General features: G+C 39.0%; 1 protein-coding gene across 1 annotated transcript in view; it reads left to right on the forward strand.

Moving 5' to 3' along the window:
* poln (polymerase (DNA directed) nu) overlaps positions 1-12,747 on the forward strand; it is a 50,898-nt gene that overhangs the window by 13,414 nt on the left and 24,737 nt on the right. The window contains exons 14-15 of the mRNA XM_039822761.1: positions 9,084-9,141; positions 12,424-12,501. Coding sequence (XP_039678695.1) covers positions 9,084-9,141; positions 12,424-12,501 — 136 coding nt within the window. The remainder of the gene's footprint in view (positions 1-9,083; positions 9,142-12,423; positions 12,502-12,747) is intronic.

The raw sequence follows: 12,747 nt of genomic DNA on the forward strand, positions 1-12,747 counted from the left end.
TAGAATGGTTAAAAAAAAGCCTAGATAGGCAGACGTGAATATATTTATTTAAATGTTCAGTTTAGTTCGTGACAGAGCATGGAGACAAACTCTCCTGCTTCATTGATTAGATTGAGAAGATCAGAAAGAGTCAGTAGGGAGAATAGTCAACTCCCTCTAGACTTTTTTCTTCTTATTATTATTATTCCATGTGTATAACATGTCACTTCCCACTGCTTTGAAGGGGGGAAAGCTGCAATTTATAGTTCTGCGTTAAGGAAAAGTAGGTAGCTGTCCTGCCGCTCACCACTCTGCACACACATACAGTTCATATATACACACACACACACACATTCAAATGAGGAGTGCTGCAGAGGGGTTTAGCTTTCATCTGTTGTGGGTTCAATTGAGGTGAAGCCACACTGCAGTAACAAAGGGGTGCCTGGATTAAAGCATGGCAGCCATAAACTGGTGCTGAGTTTAAAGCGCTGCAAGAAGTGAGTCTCTCTGTGGAGCTTTGCCTCATCTGTTTTTACCTGCTAGAAGCAAAAATATCAGCTTCCGCTCAAGTCTATTTTTCCTCCCCTTCTCTACATGATACTTAATTCCTGCCCATTCTTATTCTCTTTTCCTCTCATTAAGATCCTAAATAGTGTAGCAGTGAAACCAAAGAGGACAGATAAGATTTAACTTCCTCTTGGCTCATTTCTCTCTCTCCTCTGCCTTTTTCCTGACTGTTTGTAGCACCAAAGCCGAAACAATATTCATATTGCCGGGTCCTTGATGCAGCCCTATATCATCTGCTCTCTCTCTTTCTCCATGCACTGTTCAGCTTGCGCCTGAGTCTTTTATGGTGTTCCAAGATTTATATACATTCATGCCACCCACAAATGCATGAAAGTCACTCACTCCTGCAAAAAAAACAACATACAGACTGTTTCTTTTGTAGTGTCAAAGGGTGAAGTGCAGAGGGGTTGACTCTAAATGGTGACTTCTTTTAATATTTAAATTGTTTGTGTACCTTTTCCTACAGCAAGACTCAAAATCTCTCAAATTCCACTGAGGGATTTTACCTATAGATTGTGCACATTTACCACTCTTATAATGATTTACTTATTGCCTAGGTTACAATCATATGGTACAATGTTTACTCTAGACAGATCACGTTTTTCTAATGTTGTGTAGGAAAAATATTTGATATGGCAATATGTTAATAAGTTGTGTGTGTTTTGTATTATGATTGTGCTGCTGTGTCTAAGCACTTTACTGAAGTGTGTGCCATGTTCTCTGCTGACTCCCTGGCAGTGTTAAACACACTCTGGTGTATACACACAGACAGGCATAACTTATCTTATTTTATTTACCAACGTGGGACCAACGTGGGACCAACGTTGCAAAAATCCAGCTGCCGTGTAAAGTAAATAGTTAAGTACAAGAATATAATATTCATGAAAACAATTTGACTGCAGCACATAATTAATCATAGACAGAAGTCTCTCTTTTATCCTAAGTAATTCATTGATTTTGACAGTAACCTAAATTAAAAATGATGCTGACATTTGGGTAAAATAACAGATTCTTACTGGCTACATTAAATTGCCATGGGCAGTGCTCCTAGAGTCCCATATCTGCTCCAGTACTGTATATCAATCAGCCAGGGCCACTGTTAGGTAAACTGACATTTTTTCAACACTGCTATCAGGAGCAATCTTAGAGTTCAGAGGGACAGCGACTGATGGCAGGGAGCTGGGTCTAGTTAGTCACCCTACTCCCAACTAATGGATAAGCCAGCTGTGGGTTTTGCAGCCATGTTCTGATCTCTCTCTCTCTCTTCATGCTGAGCAGATGGATTTTGGCAGGTGTGTTTAGTTGTGGTTGCAGTGTGAATGGAGATAATTTCTCTGTTAAATGTGGGCATACAGACATGCATGTGTGTCTGTATGTGTGCATGTGTTCCATGTCGAGTCAATAAATTGGTGCAGTGTGATTATATTACCCCACACCAGCACAGTGATTCAGTCGTCCCCATCTGTTCAACATGGCAGTACTCCTCTGAGGCTCTCGCCCTGTCTCTCTGTGGGCCAGATTTATGTTTATGACAGCTCAGGGAAATTTGCAGTGTGTCTTTCATTCAATTTGCGCTCACACTCTGTGTGTAATTAGAGCCAGATACATTGATGTAGCAGTGTGAAAAAATAATGCATGCAGTCTTATAATGCTAGATCAGGGCAATACTAGCAACTAATACATGGTTCTATATGTAGACATGCATAGACCCTTTACTCAGTCATAGACAATCAGCACCTGAGATTACCTTCTAGGTGCATTTTGTTTGTGAAAGAGGGAATTTATTTGAGCTCAGTACGGTCTAAACATTCATTATGCCATCCTGCTGCTAAAAGGTAAACAGAGATGGAGAGCTGGTATTATACCCCACAGGAAGCATAGTAATTGAATAATTGAATGCAAAAACGTTTGGACCAGCAGCAGCCACTCATTATGACACATGCATAATCCTACTCTTTCACAATAAATACTTTAAGTCAGGGGTCTCCAACTTTTTTTAGGCCAGGTACCCCTTAGCTGAAAGAGAGATGGAGTAGGGACCCCCTACTACTGTACATATAACTGTCCGTCGATTAAATTCAGTTGCATTTAAACGAAGAGAAAAAAAGCGAGGAGGAGGTATTAATATATTATGTATGCATCATGTTTTAATGCTAAACATATATGTGGAAGGCACAGTGAATCCTTAAGCTTAACTATATGGCTACCATAGTGGCTACTTTATCTATAGTAAACTTATCTTCAATGTGTAAATTAAATGTATTTTTTCACAGATAGGTCAATTTATATTTGCTGGATTAATATTGTATATTTTCAGACATTTTAATTTTTGAATAAATAAACTTTCAAAAAAATATGTTTTAACCTAATTTGTCAGCCCCCCTGCACTAACTCCAAATATCTTTGCTTTAAGTGATTGTTTAGTTACCTGCAAATGAAGTAGCATTAACCAAGCCTTCATTAATATTTCAAGCAAAGCTAATCTAAAAACATGAAATCTCTGGGTTAACCATGCTAACAGGCGGTTTGGCAACATGTCTCATTGTCAGGCTCTTATGAGTTCCGTGCAGACCTGCTGCACGTTCATTTTCAGGCCATTGTGAACCCATATTAGGCCATAAGGGGGGCATTAAAACGAACAAACACCAGGTTGTTATGTAGAATAAGGAACGGTGCTGTGGAAAGACAACACGAAAAACAAGCGCAACTGCATGATTAAGTGGCCCATTAAAAGTCAATGAGCCCAGGAGAGGAAAACACAAGCATGTGTGTTGGTGTGTTTGGCAGTCAATTGCTCAGGCATATTTTCAAGTAGCGTGTGTGTTTTGTGTTTGACAGCGTAGGAATATTTATGTTGTCTGTGTTTTTATGTGTGCAACAGAGGGTAATACACCAGCATTTGTGTCAGCTCTGTAATTCAAACACGTTGATGTAATGACATGCATAGACCCTTTACTCAGTCATAGACAATCAGCACCTGAGATTACCTTCTAGGTGCATTTTGTTTGTGAAAGAGGGAATTTATTTGAGCTCAGTACGGGTTATAAATACATTATTTGCCATCCTGCTGCTAAAAGGTAAACAGAGATGGAGAGCTGGTATTATACCCCACAGGAAGCATAGTAATTGAATAATTGAATGCAAAAACGTTTGGACCAGCAGCAGCCACTCATTATGACACATGCATAATCCTACTCTTTCACAATAAATACTTTAAGTCAGGGGTCTCCAACTTTTTTTAGGCCAGGTACCCCTTAGCTGAAAGAGAGATGGAGTAGGGACCCCCTACTACTGTACATATACTGTATCAAATTCAGTTGCATGTTAAACTGGGCAGGATGGATGAAAATGAATGGATATTAATATATTATGTATGCATCATGTTTTAATGCTAAACATATATGTGGAAGGCACAGTGAATCCTTAAGCTTAACTATATGGCTACCATAGTGGCTACTTTATCTATAGTAAACTTATCTTCAATGTGTAAATTAAATGTATTTTTTCACAGATAGGTCAATTTATATTTGCTGGATTAATATTGTATATTTTCAGACATTTTAATTTTTGAATAAATAAACTTTCAAAAAAATATGTTTTAACCTAATTTGTCAGCCCCCCTGCACTAACTCCAAATATCTTTGCTTTAAGTGATTGTTTAGTTACCTGCAAATGAAGTAGCATTAACCAAGCCTTCATTAATATTTCAAGCAAAGCTAATCTAAAAACATGAAATCTCTGGGTTAACCATGCTAACAGGCGGTTTGGCAACATGTCTCATTGTCAGGCTCTTATGAGTTCCGTGCAGACCTGCTGCACGTTCATTTTCAGGCCATTGTGAACCCATATTAGGCCATAAGGGGGGCATTAAAACGAACAAACACCAGGTTGTTATGTAGAATAAGGAACGGTGCTGTGGAAAGACAACACGAAAAACAAGCGCAACCGTGCATGCCATTAAGTGGCCCAATAGAAGAGTTGAGCCCAAAAAAAAAAAAAAAGGAATATTTAATGAACATTTGGTCTTTTTTACAGTTTATTTTAACATTAATTCCTCACACAGTGTTCACTAATGAACTGGTTCTCCGTTCCTCATGTCACAGTAAGGGTGATAACATCTTAGACCACATACAGTGTAGGTGTGTGTGGTCTAAGTCATTATCACCATATATTGCATTTTAAGATGTGTTGGACAGACAGCATGCATGTGTCGCTTCTGTACATACATATTGTGCTTTTCTCTATTTTGTTTTCCACTGCGAATAGTACCCCCTCAGTGTACGTGGGATTTTCAGCTGATCGCCTTAGCACAGCCGCATGAAACTGCAGTGACATCATCTTCAACAAAGATGTCTGCACTTCGTCAATTGTATGCTTTAGTTTTGCTGGCTGTAATTTTTCAAAATCTTGGGCGAGGTGAATAAACAATCTGCGGGCGCTATTGTCGGTACCTTGACTATCTAAAAATGGCAGGTTTGTGCAGGGTGTCACGCTAGTGACGGTTCTCTCTGACCAGTCAGTTGTTTGCAGTGTTTTGACTCCGCCTTCTAGTATCGGCTCAGTTTGCTTTGCTAATGGAAAACCAAAAAGAGTCAAGGTTGAGTAGAGTTGTGCAGTACCATGCAGTGGAAAGGCGGCAATAGATTATTAAGCAACATTTTATCAGTCTGTCGTTACATTTCTGATCACTACTTAATTTCATTGGCACAGACAGATGGTGTAAAAGTGCTTGTGTAACTGCAATCTGCGCGTGTGTGTGTGTGTGTTGACATTGATCCTCTGCATTGTTGTGTGTGTACACTGAGGTTACTATGTATACTGACCAGTGCTGAGGAGAGTGATTGTGTGTGTGTGTAAACTGTACAGTCAGCAGTGAACAGAGCAAGCTGACCCATTTCATATTTTATAATTTCTCATTCATCCTCTCTCATGCTATAAATCACTCATGTACTGGAGTCTACATTTCTTTTATATTTTTTCCTGCTCCTCTTTTTTTCTTGTTTTTCTCGTGTATATCTTAATCGCCTCTCTCTTTTCCCTGCCTTTCCATCTATTTAATTGTCTTTGTCTTTTCCCTTAATTCCATCTCTCCTTTCACATGCTGACATCTAACTTTCTCTTTAAAAGCATCTGGAGGTTTTGATTGCATATCAAAACACAGGGCACCATTCGCTTTTACATAACAATAATCAACAAAAGCTATTAACAATATTTAGATGGTTGGATGCTAAATGTTTTATCCATTATCTGTGGTCCTTCTAAAGCTTTGTGTGTTATGTCCTCTCAACAAATCAGTATTTTGGAGAGAAGGTCTGAATTATGATCAGTGTGATGCAACTTGGACCAGAATGTCAGAGCTGGTCCTTACGTTTGAAGTAGTCAGACAAATGTTTTTGTTTCTTTCCTGTAATGTGCAGTGCGTGTATTTTTTGTCCTTGTAAGAGTTATTTCTGTTGCAAGGTTTGTGTGTATAAGCTGGAGAAAAAGGTCTGAGTGTACCTTGGAAAGAAGTTAGTAGTTGTAGCTGTGTGTGTGTGTGTGTGTGTGTGTGTGTGTGTGTGTACTGATTTATGCTGTCGTCATTGCAACACTGTCCATGATGGGAAAGCAGAGCATTCACATCTGACACACGGAATCACCTGTCACATCACAGGGCAACACACCCACAGGGCAAGAAACACATACAGTTGTAACACCTTGCACTTTTTCCTCATACACTCTGCCCAAAATACACACTGCAGTCATATATCTCATGTACAGTAGTTGTAGCATCGTGTGTGTGATTGGTGCCTGATCCCTGATGGCGGCCACACCCTGCCACTGCAGTCCTGTCTTTACACCCCCCACCCCCTCCCTCTAGCTAGTGAATAATGAATTAGTGTTGAAAGCAGAGAGCTGTTTTCTCTCTCTGGATCACACACAAGCATGCACACTCATGGTAGTCAAACCAATCGGTCAAACCAATCACCCACGTGCACTTTTGGATTCTGACCATGATGGGAAACACTGTTATGTTTTTGTGTGTGTGTTTCTATGTCCCTGTCTTTGCCAGTCCCCTTCATCATGTTAGCCAATGTTGTCTGTGTGTGTTTGTGTGTGTTTCCACGTACACACACTAATTAATGCGCCTGCAAGTCCTTGGTAAATAACCTTTAACAACCTCCTTATACACACATAATCACACACCTTGAGTTGTTTGTGTTTGAAAGAGTGGATACAATGGGATTGACCGGGATTAAAATGGAACTGCTGAGTCTGAACACACTTTTTTTCTCTCCCTTACACTGTGTATTTGGGCTGATGTGCCTTATAACCTTTGCTGTTTTTCCTCCTTCAGGCAGAAGAAAACTGCATACGTGTAATTTTCTATGTATGTGTGTCTATATCAGCAACGTCTTAGATTACTCAGTGGGTCGATGCACGGTGGGCCAGGAGCCCAGTGAGCATCAGGCTGTTCCTATTTTAAGATGTATGTCTGAAAACTTGAAAGATCTGTAGTGTTGGCTAAAATCCCAGGATGGCTTTCTGTTTTTCCTTAATGTCAGCTAACTATTTCATTCTTTTCAGTTGTATCCAGCCCCTTTTTGCCCTGCACCTCACCGGTGGATCTCATTTAATGCATTATATGGTGGTGTGTACTGTGTAGTTGTTCTAGATTGTATCAAGAATAGGGTTGGGTACCGTTTGGATTTTAATGATTCCGATGCCGAACCAGTACTTTTAAAACGATTCCGATTCCAAACCGATTCTTGAAAAACTGAAAAATGACATTTTAAATTGAAAATTTCAATTTAACAATATATTAACATTTTAAAGTACTTAAACATAAATTAAGTAAACCTAAGTCACCTAACACACAACTACAATAATTTAACAAATAACAGTTACACTATTAACAAGTAACAACAAAATAAATGTTGAGTTGGTATGCCAACCAGCTTCAAACTTTAGCAGTTCATTTGCAGAAAAATTACCATATTTGCCTTCTCTGGCAAGATAGGACACCTCTCCTGACTTATGGCATGTCCTGCACATGAGAAAACTTTCTCAGATGGTGTCCAAGAGGTCTGTACACACCCAGGTATGAGTTTGAAAGGGCAGACAATTTGCTGTCCCGCCTCCCCCACCACCAGGCTACAGGGTCTTGTCCTGAACGATAGACTAGCAGAGCAAGTGTAATATATTTACTAGCGATCACGTGCAGTCAGTGAATGGTTAATATGCTTTCACGTCCGTTTTGGTGAGCCCAGAGGGGTAATATGGAATTTTAAAAGTAGCCTACATTTACGGTAGCTAGCTAACGATAGACTACAGAGAAAGTGTGATATTTTTATGTCCGTTTCGGAGTGCGTACAAAAAGAATAGCAGAACAGCAGAATAGCGCGGACACGCACTTCACACCGTGAGCGGGCACGTGCGCCACTCGGCAGAAAAGGGAGAAAGAAAAAAGAGTCTGTCGCTGTCCGGAGCGACACAGGGAAAATATTTCAGTCGGAACCGAAATTTGCGTTCTAATCCGGTCCGAATACTACCGTTTGCGTAGGAACCGGTTCCATAGTGGAACCGGGTTTCAGTACCCAAACCTAATCAAGAAGCAAGTCTAAATGGAAAAGTAGCATTAAGCAGGCAGCAATATATGTTTAGATTGTGGAGGTGTCTGAAAAGGACATTGAATATTTAATTGGAGCAATATTAACAACTGTAGCTGCAGAGTCCCAATGTTAAAAGTTGTATCTCTTTGAGTTCATTATCATAGGGACATTGGGCCACTGCAGCAGCAATTGTTAACAGTACATTACACCTAGTACAATATATGCGTAGAAACAGGGCTGTCACTTGAGCACAAACGTTTGAACAAATGGGAAGTAACAACTTGTTAAAATGTATATAATCCATGTAGCTTAATCCTTAACATTACCTTTAAACTACACTTTGAACACAATACAAGAAATAACGATGCAATATAGAAATGTGTGTTGTTAAAACATTTACAGCCAACAATTTCCTTAAGTCAAGAAACCTCTACATGTGTTTCCTTTCAGACAGTTTTGTATGATACATATGATACAATGATTAGATATGACCTATGTGCTTTTAATATACTGTACAGAAGTTAAAAGAATTTTACAGAAAAAGTAATCAGTTTTACAATGAAGTACGTAGTTCGAGGCACTCCCACCAGCCTCATTTGAAGAGGGATGACATCATCTTATTATAACACACAGAAATACACACAAGTGATTATCACCTCCACAGCTCCATCTCCTCTTCCATCCCTTCATTACTGCCTCAAAGGAGCATGCTGGGAGTGGCTGCAGATATATACCGCTGACCTTTCTCACTTATGTAGAGCTATATTAGTTTATTTAGGTTTCCACGCAGTAGGGAATAATTCATCTGTACTAAACACTATGTTGACAATGTGAAGACCCACTTCCATCGAGTAATGACTAATGAGACAATGTTGCAGTACAACTACACACTGCACAGGGAAATAGTTAAGTCAGGCAGGCTTACACAATGTGTTTTCTACCTAGAACTTCCAAGCCCTGCCAAGACAGCCACTTCAAATCACCAAGAAGCAGTACATCGAAGGTAAGGTGCACACACATTCATTAACGCACACCTCCCACACGTTCTATAGAATGAGGCATTTGTGTGGGTGTGGGTGTGTTGGCGCAAGGGAGACATCTCTCAGGGCATCTAAAAAGCTGATGAGCAGTGAGCTAGTAACGAGGCTTTATAAGGATGATAAAAGTCTGCAGAAGCAAGGGCTAGTCCCTAAAAGTGTCTCCTTAACATTGGTGTTTGTCTTATCTGTACTGTGGCTTCTGATTTTTATTTTATGTTGCATATTTGATTTTAGGATGATGTTTAAAATTTGCACAGCCAGTTGTGTACTATACTATCAGGTTCTAATTAACGTAATTCAGTAATAAAATATTTTACGTTTGGCTTATTCAGCCCTACATGATGCTGACGCTGGATTAAAAGAGGTTAAGGGTGACATTGTGTTGTCTGGTATAAAATGATGCCGGTTTGATCAGGACCGAAAAGGATTGTGAAGGGTAAATTAACAAAGTTCCAAGATTCATTGTGAGAATGGCCCTTGTATAGTGTGTAAACTGTTACAGAGCCAGTTGAAACATCTGAGAAAATGAACAGCTGTGTTTAATTGATCACGTATGTAACATCAAGAACGAAGCCCATCCTTCACCTGAAAGGAAATATCTCTGTTTACTTTTATGAGAACAATGTTTTTCTTAAGACAGCTTGGGGAGAACAAAATACCAATATGGACAGAAGCATCAACTTGGCAATCTTAGATTTGATTATTTTCCCATCCCTCCTCTGTTTCACCACCCCTCTTCTTGTTATCCCTCTTCCTTTTGAATAAAGTTTCAATTATCTCGTCCTGCCCTTAAAACAGCCACACAGACACTTTGAGTTAACCGCCTGACTCGTCATTTTGTGGGGCAGTTGCTTGAGAGCTCCATTTCAATTATATTATAACATAATTGTAATTCCTGACAGAATTTATACATGCTCAGCCTTGACCACACTTTGTGTTTAGAGTAAGGCGCTATCTACATTCAGTGTCAGAAATTAAGGGGGCAAAAATGCCCCAAGAAATCTCAGAATGTTCCTATAAAACGTGATTGAGGGGCAAAAATTGCCCACAAGATTTTGAAAATAAATAAATAATATTTACCAGTTTAGGCCAATATCCTAAACCTACATTAAGCCAGCATTTTATTTTTATTTTATTCATTTAATTTCCATTTCTGTCTCTAACATACGCAAACAGCGCAGTTACATAGAAAGGCACTGATAATAGCAGTAGTATACTTCAGCAACTTTATGCAGTAATTACTATTTTTTAAAGTGCCCCTCATCATTTTGTAAATGCCCCAATTTCTGAGACAGTGGGGGCAAAAGATGTCCCAACAATATATATTAAAAAAATCCTACATTTCAAATTAATGAAAATGAAGTGTTGAATGAATATCTAAAGGACATTATTTCTTAAAGGTTACTGTATATTGATTGATTGACTTATTGACATTTTGCCTATTTCACCTACATTTTTTGTTGAAGGAAGATTAATTTCCTGAAAGAGACATTTGTTTTCAGTAGAATTACGCTGGAATGAACATTAGGTTTTCACTTATTTGTATTCTAACCTGTTGGTCTTTCCAACTATGATGTCATGGGTTTGTGACTGTCACTGCACAGACACTACTTAACAAATAATCAGCCTCTAATGAGAAATGCTTGGTCGTTGTTTTCTGAGGTTCTTGCTTAACTGGAGGGCTCCAGTTTAATACTTGTCTGCTCCAGGGGTACCAAATTAACTGACTGACAGTGTGTCCCTACATTTCTCCATTTGCAGATGAATAAAACATCAAAACAAGTCCATCTATCTGTTGGCATGGTCAGGCCACATTGACTCTGCTGTCAGTCACAGCCAGTGGTGCCAGACTCAGCTTTAAAGCTCTATTTCTGTCCCTTGCTTCCTCAGTGTTTCTATATGTTTATTTCTCTCTCTGAGTGATTCATTGGTGCTAACATCAGCACCTCTGCTCCTCACTCACTCAGATTCCCAAAGCTCCTTGTCATCAGATCCTCTTCTCTCTCTCTCTGTCCCTGCTACATGGCTCATATCATCCCTTCTTTCCCTCCACCATTACCCCTCTTCTCTCTCTCTGTCTGTCTTCCCTGTATCAGTTATTACTTTATGTCTTGAGGTGATGCCCTAATCACAACTGATTACAGTGACTGCATGTGTGTGTGATGCCACATTTTCAGCATCAGCATGTGTGTGCATGTCCTGCTGTAGTTGTATTTTCATCATGCTGACGTGGGATGTGATGGTTCTTTGTTGACCATCATTTCTCCTGCACTAAAGCCAGCACTTCAGTCCAGCTCCTTGCAGCAGAGAGTGCAGTGATAGACTGATCCCAATTGGATTCTGATTTGCCTCTCAATGGGGCGTTGTGGCTTCACAACTTAACTACTTTGTACTCATTACATCAGATGTCAGTGTTAGCTCTCTTTATTGCTCCTCTAAGTCCCCAGCCACTCACTGTCTGTGTTTCTGTGTGGCTCTCTTTGTCCAACACACAAATAAACACACAGGATAGTTGAACTAATTTACTGTGTTATGCTGTATGTCTAGTCAATACATTTTTTGGAAATGTGCTGTGAAAGACATCCATGTGATGAGATGCTCTGCTTATTTATGGAAGGTCGATTTAATTTAAGTTTTGCCTTGCATGGCCTCTAACCAGTGTTTCTAATAATAAAATGGAGAACTGATAGAGCACGACACAATTACAAATGCATTTGGGATAAGCTAAGTGTGTGTGTGGTTTCCAGTGTTTTGTTCAACATGGCACACAAGTTGCTATTATTTACAAAACACTGTCTTTTTTTAATGCCAGTTTTTAAACTTTTGTTAAATCTGTGTTCCCTTTAATTAAATGTTTTTATAATCATAAGTATACATTTTAAAAGTATAAATCTAAAACATCAATGACAAAAGAAAATACTATTACCATACTATCATACAATAATAAATGGTATTGTGGTAGTTTTAGATGTTTATTAGACCCAAAACACTGTTTTCATCACATTAAATGTTTTTTTCTTGAATTGGACATATTTAAATTCCGTAAATGAATGAATACTGGAAACCCTTGTGTTCCTCAAAAACAGGCTTTAGTTTTCCTGTACCACACAAAATATTCTAAATCTAAACAAGCAGGTTACTAGAGGCTATCGTAACATGGTTTGTATATTTAAAGTAGCATGCTCTTTGCAGTGAGGGATGATTTGCTGAGGTGTTCCTCAGGGGTCTGTGTTTGGTCCCCACAGGAAAGGAGGAGGAGGTGGTGACTGTTCATCCTCGGGCAATGTTCATCTCTCAGGAAGGATGGACTTTTCTTGCTGCAGGTAAGACAATAATTAATGTCAAACTTTAATGTTTTACATCTTTCATACAGAACTATTTTTTTATCCTGTCACCCAATCTCATACAAAGTAATGAGGCTCAGATTTTCTGTGTCTTTCCGAAACGTTTGGATTGTTTTGGGAAAGGTTTTAATTAATATATTTTGGGAGTCAGCTGTTTTTATGTTTTACTGAGCACCTTCTAATATATTTTATTTACTTCCTACTGTTAGTCATACTTATGTTTTT

Source organism: Perca fluviatilis, chromosome 14 (assembly GCF_010015445.1).
Source record: "Perca fluviatilis chromosome 14, GENO_Pfluv_1.0, whole genome shotgun sequence".
Lineage (NCBI taxonomy): Eukaryota > Metazoa > Chordata > Actinopteri > Perciformes > Percidae > Perca > Perca fluviatilis.